General features: G+C 48.1%; 1 protein-coding gene across 1 annotated transcript; it reads right to left on the bottom strand.

The window, feature by feature from the left end:
- Positions 1 to 1,772: 1,772 nt before the first annotated feature.
- H6PD (hexose-6-phosphate dehydrogenase/glucose 1-dehydrogenase) lies at positions 1,773 to 9,768 on the bottom strand. The gene is given in 5 exon segments (XM_087944659.1): positions 1,773 to 1,927; positions 1,930 to 3,219; positions 4,398 to 4,667; positions 6,152 to 6,269; positions 9,107 to 9,768. Coding segments are annotated over 5 exon segments (2,373 nt in total). The 5' UTR covers positions 9,737 to 9,768; the 3' UTR covers positions 1,773 to 1,862.
- Positions 9,769 to 11,421: the final 1,653 nt, after the last annotated feature.

The raw sequence follows: 11,421 nt of genomic DNA, 5'->3' as shown, positions 1-11,421 counted from the left end.
CCGCCCACACAACACTGGAAGGGCTTTGCATACACTGGAGACACAACAGCTGGCCTGCTTTAAAAGGAAACACAATTCACACACCCCGGCTTAGTTGGAAGGGAAGCGACCCCGTAATTGCAATGACCCCAGCAGAGCCTCCTTGGGTGCAGGCAATCTATCCCCAGCCCAACCCACCCACCCCCCTCAGCAAAGCCAGCCAATGCAACAGAGCCGAACAATTTATTACAATTTTCTTGTACAAATTTTTTTTAAAAAAACACCACTTATTTCAGGCGTATAAATACTGAACATTGATCCTTTTGGACAAAACAGGAAGATGTTGAAAAATATCAGTAGTTATTGAAAATCACACGTGGGAAACATTGGTTTAAATTGATTTTTTTTTAACACGGCCACTTTAAGGGGTGCGGACCCCCCCAACTCCCAGAATTCTCCAGGCTGGCTTGGGAATTCTGGGAGTTGAAGTCCACACCCCTTAAAGTGGCCGTGTTTGAAAACACCCTAGCAGGAAAACAGCTCTTTAAGGCACTTTCTGATTATTGCAATAATTCCATCAAACTTCAACCATCTCTAGTTTAAATTCAGAAAAAGAAACATGGTTTGTCCCATTTTTTTTATGCTAGTGTACCCTTCTATAAATTGCTGCCCTCTGGGCTTCAAGGATTACAATCCCTATCATCCCCCACTGTCTGTTGTTTGCTGTTTCTGTTTTTTTTTTTTTTTTGCAAAACATTCTATCCAGAATTAGGAAAGGGCACCACCTGGTGGTAAAATTACATTTCTCTATTTTTTTTCCCCCCAGTTGCCCCAAGTCAGTTTCAGCAACTGGTTTGACACCAAATCAAAACTAGATTGCAAGATAAAATCTCCGATCCAGAGCAGAATTATGCTGATTTGAATCGGAGGGACACCAGAAAAGTTAGCAACATTTTGTCTGCTTAGAAGTGCATTTTTTTTTCCGGAACTCAGCCCAACCTCTACAGGTCAAAACCAACCTGCCTTTTTCCATACGCAAAAGGAGCCTGATGTTGGCCCACAGCTGAACATCGATAAACCCGCTCAGTTAAACTAATTTTTATCTCAAAACTGAATTTCTGGCAGTCGATATCTTTCCACTGCAGTCTGTATATATTTTTACCTGGGATTGAATGGCAGGTAGTTCTGCGAGGTAGGTTGTTTAAATGACTCCCAAAGGGAGAAACTGAGGCACACAGCAAAGTTGTTCCTTGACTGGGAAGGTAGAAAATGAACTGGAAAAAAATATATTTCCTACTTCTCCCAATTTTTCCACTTGAAAGCTTCCCGAGGTTGTTTAAATAATGCCCGAAGGGAGGGAAACTGAGGCACTCAGCAAACTTGTTCCTTGGCTAGGAAGGTAGGAAAGAAGTTTATAAAATATTTCCTACCTCTTTCTTGATTTCCCACTTGAAAAGCAACCTCAGCCAGGGGAACTCAGCACCACAAGGTGCGGTAACGAATGCCACCTCCGACGGCTCAATTAACAAGAATTAGTTAAATTAATAAAGGGAAGAGGAAGCAGCCACCAAACATTGGATGTTCTTTCAATGAAGCTTTACACAGGCTCCCCAAACCTGAGAGATGAACAGGAAATTAGGCCACTTCCTGGGTGGTGAGAAAACCTGGTTTGGCTGTTACTAAGACAATTTAATGGGAAGAAAAACAACCTGAACAGCGGTGGTCCATTGAGTAATTTTTTGCCCCCTCAATTCATCCCCCCAGACAATTTTCACACCACATCCTGAAGGATTTTTTTTTGCCCCCTCAATTCATCCCCCAGACAATTTTCACACCACACCCTCAAGTTTTTCTGCTGAGTAACGCCACAGTTTCAGAAAGAATCACCCCATTAAGGCTTCGTAATCGATATACCAGGATACTTGGCCTTTTTGGGGCTTCACCCCGATATTGGCCATTTCTCGGCGTCGTTTCCTGACCGGCTGACAATCGAGACCGTCTCGTGTTTGCTTTTCCCCATCACCAAGATGGACACTTGTCTGGCTTTGTTGATAAGTGGCAGAGTGACCGTCATACGCTGGTGCGGTTTGGCGGGGCTCTCGGCGAAGATGACACCCTGGTCTCCTTCAAGGCCGGCCGAGTAGGGGAAGAGAGAAGCCGTGTGCCCGTCGGTGCCCATTCCCAGGAGAACCAGGTCGAAGCTGGAGTTGGCTACCAAGGCCCCGATCTCGTTGGCGTAAAGCTCCGGCCCTCGGTCGCCTTCCACGCAGAGCCTCCGGTTGAGGTGCACAGGCATCGGGTGGATGTTGAAATAAGGGATGCGGATGTGCCGGAGCAAGTGGTGGTGGAGGTGCCCGAAATTCGATTCCGGGTCGGCCAGCGGGACGCAGCGCTCGTCCACCATCCATAAGTGAGTCTGCTTCCACGGGAAGCCGTAGTGATGCCTGCTGAGTTGCCGGAACAAGGCCAAGGGGCTCGAGCCGCCGGAAAGCGCCAAGTGGAACTCGCTGCGCCGCCGGATGGCGTCGAGCGCCGTGGTCTCTATGTCGGACGCCAGGCGGCCAACGAGGTCGTCGGCCCAGGCAGTAACCAACCGGCTCTCCCGAAAGGTGGAGAGCAGGGTCTGGAATCGGTCGGCGGTGTATTTATCCTCAGCGTCGATCACCTCCAGAGTCTCTCTAGTTAGGAAAGCCACTTCCTTGCCGATCATCTCGAAATCCAACAGGGCCCCGTTTTCTGGGCCTCCGGGATACAGGCGGGGCAATTGGCGGCTCAGCTGATCCAGCAACGGAGACCAAAAGGCCCACGAGGCCAGCAGATTCTCTGTGGTGATGAAGGATTCCTTCCTCCCGTGGAAGATCGCCGAGAGCAGGAAGGAATAAGCGTCCCGCTGGGTAGCGGGGACGTAGACGTGATAATCGGAGAGACTTTGGCCCCAAAGGCGGAGCTGTGGGCGGTCCAAGAACTCTTTCCAGGCGCCGCGGGGCATGGCCGGCTGAAAGAGGTTGCGGCTAACCAGGATCGCGGGTGAATCCAGCTCTCCGCCCCCGATGGAGAAGACGATCTGTTTCGGCTTGCAATAGCTGCGTCCGGCCTCCCAGGCACTCTCGGTCTGGACGCAGTGCGCCTGGTTTCTGAACAGGATGCGGACGTAGCTGGCCCGCTCGTCGAGGACTTTGCCGGACGTCAGGACGAACGGTACCCCTTCCCAGCGTAGATTGTCCAAATGAACGAGGACCCCTAAAACGATAGAGAAAATGGGTGGCTTCGGACCCATAGGCAGGGAAGACCAGGTGTGCGGGAGTTATAGATTCGTCTCGAAGATAAAAGCAAAGCTGATGAACCACACCATAATTTTTCCAGGCAGAAACAACCCTTCTGCTCAAACTGACCCCAAGCTCTCCAAATGGGGGCTGACTACAAGCCCCATCATCCCCAACCAACAAATCCACTCGCTTCCTTTCAAGCACTACACTTATGTCTCTAGAGGGCCGTGAATAGGGGAAATCTGAGTCCTTCCCCTATATTCTAGTTTCTTCTATCTTTTTTTTCCCCAGATCCGCAATTCATACATTTGCACCTGGATTTTCACCCTCCATCTGGCAAATAAATAACAATTTAACTGTTCTGAAGACTGTCGTTCCTTTTATTTATTTTTTCCTCCTCTTCCTTCGGCAGGCCGGAAACCTGACGCCTACCTTACAAGGTTGTTGTGATGCTGGAGGAAATTCCGGCCCTTGCTAACTTCTGTGCAATACATAAACTTGTCCCCCCCCCCCCCACCCCTGCTGGCATTCTCAAAATAAGAGGAAGGTGACACATACACCCCCGCCTTGAGTGCAGTGGAGGATTCAACCTTTTTTTACCACTGGTTCTGTGGGTGTGGCTTGGTGGGCGCGCTTTGCAAACGCTTTGCGCATGCACAGAGGGCTTGATACTGACCTTCTCCTGCCATCCTGCACTCTCCCTGTGTGTTCAACAGCTGGCGCGTGACAATCCGCTGTGCCGCGCGAAGCCGCTGAGCTTCAAAACCAGTGGTGGCTAACCTGTTTGTGCTCCTGTGCCAAAAATTCCAGAAATACAGGAAATGACGAAAACGGGCCTGTTTTTCGGCCTCCCGAGGCTGCAGAGGCTTCCCTTGAGCCTCTGGGAGGCTGAAAAAGGCCTCCAACGGGCCGAAAATTAGCTGGGAGGCATGCACATGCGCAGTGAGGTAAGTTTGCCTGGCGCTCGTACGCCCGCATAAATGGCTCTGTGTGCACACATACCATAGGTTCACCATCACGGGGAATAAGAGACAGCAGCTGATCGTTGGAGCGAACCTGTTCGCTCACGGATAATTCTCAGAGTTACCGGTTCAGTCGAACCAGGCTGAACCAGTAGAATACCACCCCCCCTGCTTGGGTGTCCAGATTTACCTGCAAACGTTGGCGTCTTGGTGAAATAGTCCTGCTCCTTCTGAAGCTCCTCCTTCACGTGGGCGCTGTACGCCGCGTACTGGCCAATCACGGCGCTGGTTTTTTCCAAGCTTCGCAAGCTGGAGAAAGCCCCGAGCTTGCTCCGGAGGACTTCTTCCGAGTTGGTGAGGTTGGCTGGTAGCTCCATGGCGAGAGACATCAGGATTTCGGTCAGGTGGTTCTGGTGCATGTCGCGGAGGACGCCATACTGCTCGTAAAACTCTGTGCGATCTGGGCGAAGAAGGGACAAGCCGCATGAGAAGCCTCACCCGAGCCGAAATTTATGTCGCGATGAATCGATGAATCTGTCAAATTAAATCTGCAGAATTGAAAAGCTTTCCGCGTTCGGGCGCCTGTTGGCAAAATTATTCGACCCATTTAGCAGGGGAGGAAATGTCGTTCACACACACCCCGGCTCTCTTCCCAGATGTTTTTTTTTTGGCCTTTGCACCCAAGGGTGGGATCCCCTGGTGGTGTCCTGCTCAAGAACTACAGTATCTGGGGCCCATCCCTGTTTTTAGCCTTTGGGGACCCCCCCCAAAAAAAGGTCATCTCGCTCGACAAAGAGCGAGAAACGAGTCAGGGGAGTTAGACAGATTGTCCCAGTGCTGCAGTGTCCTTCAAAAAAGGAGAGAAAAATCGCTGTTGGTTAGACCGCTTCGTGCTGCAACCAGGAAGACGGAAAGGAAAAAAGGGGAGGTTTTTTTTCCAACTCAAAAGAGGAGAAACATTTAAAGGGCCGTACTGCAAGCAAACGCACGGCCCATTTTCCCCCGTCCTTCAACAAACGAGCCTTCGCATGAGCAAAACCGCTGTGTGCAACGACGCGCCAAGAATTTCCTCCTCGTGCCCCAGCCAGGGAAAAAAAAAAAAAACTCTGGAATTTGCCAAGTTTAAAATGATTATTTTAGGAAATGGGACGCTGGTTGCTTTTAATAACATAATGCGTTGCGGGCACCGTGCGCAGCCCAGGCACATTTCTGAGGCTGCGGGGGGAAGGAAGTCAACATCAGGTGTTAGGTGCTAGGTGTGAGAAAACAGCAGTGTTGTGACTTTTACCCACAACAGTGACTTCCCGAGGTTCCACCAAGCTCTCTCTGTCTCTGTCTGTCTCTCTCTCTCTCTCCGTGGACGACTTTCTGTGTGCACAATGAAGGCGCTTTATCAATTCAGCTCTTCCTGTGTAATTAAGGTTAAGTCACTAGTCCTCATGGTTTTTAATAAACCATGATTGCCACAATCACACAGGAAATCCTCTCAGAGACTCAGGCCACTGGAATGCCACTCGGAGCGTGGAAAGCAACCAGCATGCATAAAGTAAAAAGCCAATCAAATAAAACACGGGGCTGTTTTCACAGATATATTTTTTTTTTTTGGGGGGCTGCTAAGAAAGGCATCCCTGGATTGAGTATATATAATTTTATATATATATATATATATATATATATATATATATATATATATATATATATATATATATAAAAAAGAGGGTTTAATGAATTGCTAAAGGCAGCCGGCCAAAACTGGACGTGACTAGCTTAAATGGAAGAAAAGAAATTAAGTCAAAAACTTAAGGGAACTTCAGCATAGAAAGCCCAAAGCGTCCAGAAAAAATAAATAAATATGGAAATGCAGAATTCATTTACATCAATAATAAAATCACACGTCCCCCTCCCACTGATTCTTCCTCCCCAACCAAATTGACGCCGACGTACTTTTGACATCCACAGTTTCTTTCAGAACAATTTCCACGCGTTCCACATGATGGCGATTCCAGAGTGGGTCCAATTTTTCTCGGTTTTGATTCCGGAAGGGTAAAATGTGAGCCACCACCTTCAAGAAGGGGGAGAAGAAGGGGGAAATTGTAGAACCCCCTGTATTTTTTTGGGGGGGAAATAAAAACATACCAGAGGGCGCCTCTATCTTCGGGGGGTGGGTGGGTTGTCTTGCCAACAAATTGTGCCAAATTTCAGAAAGACCCAACTCCGATCAATTTTGTGATTCAATTAAATCGAGACCCAATCCTCAATCAAATCGAAGACTTAATCCAATCCTCAATTAAATTGAAGATCTAATTCAATCCTCAATTCAATCAAAGATTTAATCAAATCAAGAGAGCCCCAAATTGCGGATCAGGCCTTTATAATAAAAGTTGCATTTGGTTCAATCCAGGCTGTTAGGCATGAAATTTGGAGAGCAAAATTAAGCAAAATTCCTCATTCCCCCATCAGAAATATACCTAACTGGATCCTGATTAGTTAGCTCTATTCAAAGATTCAGGAAGCTTAAGTTTCTCCATCAGAGGTAGTCCTTGGCTTACGACTGCAATCAAGCCCATTTCTGTCGCTAAGCGAGATGTTCAATTAAATCAGTTTTACCACCTTTCTTGCCATGGGAATCACTGCAGTTGTTAACAACCTGGTTGTTAAGTGAATCTGCCTTTCCCACTGACTCTGCTCGTCAGACAGCCGCAAAAGGAGATCACATGACCCCCAGGACGCTGCGGCCGTTGTAAATATGAGTCGGGGGACTATACCTGTATTAACAAAACAAAAAAATATGTGTTTGGAGAAAAGAGAAAACGCTTTTAAGTTATTCAGGGAAATGCCAGGCTTTTGCAGCGTTTTTCCATGTCCATACCCAACAAGCCCCTCCTTTTCATCCTAAACGCACTCTGCACATACCCAGAGGCCCAGCTTTCTTTTGATTTCTACAGCAGAGGAAATCTCGATTTTTGGCCCCTCGTGAAAGCCAAATTATCCCCATTTCCACGCAAGGTCTCTCTCTCTCTCTCCAACACCCTACAGCAGGGGTGTCAAACCTGATGTCATCGAGGGCTGCATCAGGGTTGTGTTGGGGGGGTGGGCGTGGCCAGGGGGCAGGGGCGTGGCCAGCTCGACATCACTCATGTCAGGGGGATCACCTGTCCTGCCAAGTACTAAGGCAGAACTTCCCTGAGACCCTCACTCATTATAATTTCCTTTCCTTTCCTTCTTTCCCATTCCTTCCCTTCCCTTTCCTTTCCTTTCCTTTCTTTCCTTCCCATTCCTTCCCTTCCCTTCCAATCCTTCCCTTTCTCCTTCTTCCTTCCCCTCTTTCCTCACTTTTTCCTTCCTTGCTCTCTTCCCACCGTCGCCCCTTTTTGCTTTTTCTCTTTCCTCTTCCCCTTTCTCCTTTTCCTTGTCCCTTTTTGCACGCTCAGATGCAAAAAAGGGGGAAAACATTTCTCTCTCTTTTTGGTTTTTTTTTTTTTTGTAGTTGGTTTTGCTAGCCCTCCGTCAGCCCAAAAAAAAATAATAAAAATTAATAATAATGGAGGCACCGTGGACCAATCCTTTGCCATTTCCAGCCTGACTCCATGGGCCAGAACTTAAGCACACCACAGGATGGATGCCTTGAGTTTGACACTAATATCCTTCCATCCCTTCTTGCTAAAGATTCCCTGTGTTGCAGAACAAACCAGGGAGGGGAAAAAAGGGAGGGTGGGGGGGAACTGGGGAAGAGAGGTGAAAATTACACGCTTCACTGCCAGCTTATCAAATTAAAAGCCTCGTTGCAGGGAAATTTTGGAATTTTGGCAGCCGAGCACTGATGGGAGGCTGAGACGGGGTGTGGGGGGGGGAAAAATTACTTTACTCAACAAAACTTGAAGTGACAACCTTGGGATTCCTGGCAGGGTGGTTTGGTTCCCCGTTCTGCCTTTTGGCACGCTCACTCCCCGACACACACTCTCCCGCACACAACTGCAGTGAGTTAGCTGGCAAGCGTGGGGAGATTAAACCCCAATTAAATAAAGCCACCCTCGTTTTCCTACTCTTAAGAAGGTCAAAAAAAAAAAAAAAAAGACCCATTTGTCTGGAATGGTATAGGTTTTCCTGCTGGGGGGGAGGGGAGCTGGACTAGATGACCTCCAAAGGTCCCTACCAACTCTGTTTATTCTGTTCTGTCCTTCTCAAGTTTCCAATTCTCTTCCTTTCCTTGTGGCACAGCCTCTCTTCGTTTCCCAGCCCACTTGGTTTTGTGCGAACCTCGGTGTGTGTCCCCTCACCTGTGGGTTGGTTGCCGATTTGCTTCCGGGCGCAATTCAAGGCGCTGGTTGTCACCTTTAAAGCCCTTCATGGCTTAGGACCAGGCGATCTAAAGGACCTTCTCTTGCTACCCAGCTCACCCAGCTCTGTCCTCACAATCAGGAGGCTGTGAGTTCCATCCTAGGTAGAGGCGGATATTTCTTTCTCTGGGCACACTGAAAATATATTTGCCGAACAAAAGCTCAGCCCTGGCAACAGGAAGAGCATCTGGCCAGTAAATACTCTGCTAGCTCCATTCAGTTGCCGAGATTCCACCCCGCAAGGGATTATGGGCTCGTTAAAAGAAGATGGTTATTTTATTTCTTTTATATTGTCTTTTTATTTCCTCTAAGCCACCTTGAGCGAGCAGGCGGCAATCTAAATTGTCCAAATAAATAAATAAATAAATAAATCTAAACCACCCTAACAAGGTTGGGGAATGACCGGTGCCGAACTCCAACGCCATGTCTAGAGTCGCCCCTCTCAAAAAGTGACAACACCCCCGCTGTTGTTCCCCTGCCAATCAAGCCAGGATCAAACCGCCTCTCTTCCACCCAGACGTTGTGGGTGGATAATTCAAACCCCCGTTAAGATTCTCCCCACCTGCTTCCCCAGGTAATGATCCACCCGGTAAATCTCCTCTTCGCGGAAGACGGCGGCGAGCTCTTCTGCCAGCTGTTGCGCCGACGTCAAATTGTGGCCGAACGGTTTCTCCAGCACCACGCGCAGCCAGGCGCCCGAAGGCGGCCTGCAGCTGCTGTTAATGTGCCGGGCAATTTCGGCGTAGGCGAACGGCGGCACGGACAGGTAAAAGATGCGCCCGGTTTCCACCAGTTCCTCCTGAGCCAGGCTGGTTTGAATACCCTGGTTGAGACGGGCGTAGTCGTCTTCCCCTTTGAGCTGGTGGTACTCCGTCAATTTCAAGAACTGGTCCTTTAACACCGCGCATCTGTTGGGAAGCACCTCCGGGGAGCAGGCCAGGTTTCTCAAGGGATCAAACATCAGCTTCCGCCCCACCTCGGGCTCCTTCTGAGCGGCCCCATAGAAAGTAAACGTGTGCCCGTTCGTCGCTTCGTCAACGTAAAGCTGGAACAAGCTTTGCCACAGGTATTTTTTAGCCAAATCCCCCGTGGCGCCCAGGAGGACAACAGAAACGTGGCCCCGGGATTCCCTGGCATCGGCGGGGAACACCGCCCACAGCAAAACGACGGCGAGGGTCTCTTTAAAAAGCATCTTGCCAGGGGGGGCGTCCGAGCTGAAAAGAAAGGGAGGAACGTGAGAACTTTTGCAAAAGTCAGGAAAGAAAAGGAAAAAAAATAACATAAAATAGAATTTGCGCCTTTGGCCCGGAAGGCTGCGGACTGTTTCAATATCAACTTTGTACCCCCAAGGTGAGGCAACTCTACGATTTCACATCGCTGGCTCAGAGTGACGGTGTTTTTGAGCCAAGAGCATTTGTGGTAAGCGTGTTTCGTAGGTGAACAGGTTTATTGGTGCAAAAAAAAAGATGCCCATTGCACTCGCAAACTCTTTTAGGAAGGGACAAAGCAGGATTATCACTGCTTCGCTGCTTATAATAATTCCCTTTCTTTCATCCTTTTTTAAAAAAAAATTATTTAAATTTGCATCCAGGTTGCCCCAACGGAGCTCAAAATTTCTGCTGCTAAACACGGCAGCTAGGGTTAGTTTTTGCCCCATTTTTAAAAACCTTGCCACAATTGTTCAGTAAATCATCGCAGCTGTTGACTTAGTGACGTGGTTGTTAAGTGAATCTGGCTTCCCCATTGACTGGCCTGGTCAGTAGGCCGCTAAATGGGATCACCTTACCCTGGGACACTGCAACGGTCATAAGTACATGCCTGTTGCCAAGCCTCTGAATTTTGATCACGTGACCGTGGGAATGCTGTGACCTGTCAGGATTCCGGCGGTTACCCCCACTTAAATCATGAGTCTGGAGCCAAACTTCCAAAACTTCAAAATTATTCAAAAAAAATATTGGGAGTTAACATGTCCAGCACTCCCTGGGTGCAGCCGACTCTGAGACACATCATTCATTGTCACCCTTGACCCTGGTTTTCCCCCACCCCTCTGGGTGTATCGTAATTCATATCCTCCAATGGGATACATCCATAGCCAAGAGTCATCAATCATGTTCTCCAATTAGATTTTAGCCCGGCAGAAACTTCAGTCACCTAGTTACTATCTTTGAAAACATTTATGGAATGCAGTTTCGGTTTGCAAGCTGCCGCACTGCTCCCCACTCCCTTTCTGTTGGCAACTCTAAAAAGGCCGGAGAAATATTTTATGAGTTGACATGGTGGTTGTTCAGTGTAAAAGGGTCCTAAATCACTTTTTCCCGTGTTGTAACTTCGAACGGTCACTAAACTGCCTACACAGTACAGGTAGACAATGGCATAGATGCCAAGTAGGAAACAAAAGGCAGCATCGTATCTTACCAGCTAAGGTCCAAACTGAGTTTATTGCCTATCCGGGACCACCCGGATGGCACCACCTCCACTGAGGCTCAATCACATATCTCTCCTTCCCTGTAATTGTATATTATATGTACTTTGAATTTACATAAAAGGGCAGGTTTATCAGCCTTACAGAAAAAAACTGGCAATTAATACTTCCTGGTTTGACAACTTGGTTTTTACACAGCGAGGAGAAAATGCTTTCAACACTCCAACGCTCCAACGGTTAGTCAAACAAAAAAATCCTGTAGATTAAAAAATAAATCGGCATTTCCTGGTGTAGAAGTGGCCCTCTCGGAAGGCCAAGTAAAGAAGTAGATGAAGTAGCAATTAAGAGAGTCCAGTCACACCTTCACTGGTCTAGGCTGGGTTTTCACACAACATGTTTAACTAAGATCTGAACTCCTGGTTCAGAGACCGATATCGGGCCATGGCCCATTGGGG

Source organism: Notechis scutatus, chromosome 16 (assembly GCF_049901735.1).
Source record: "Notechis scutatus isolate UNSWTSFEM ecotype Mainland chromosome 16, rNotScu1.2, whole genome shotgun sequence".
NCBI classification, from domain to species: Eukaryota; Metazoa; Chordata; class Lepidosauria; order Squamata; family Elapidae; genus Notechis; species Notechis scutatus.
The sequence above is the reverse complement of the archived record's forward strand: the minus strand, read 5'-3'. Positions and strand labels throughout refer to the sequence as shown.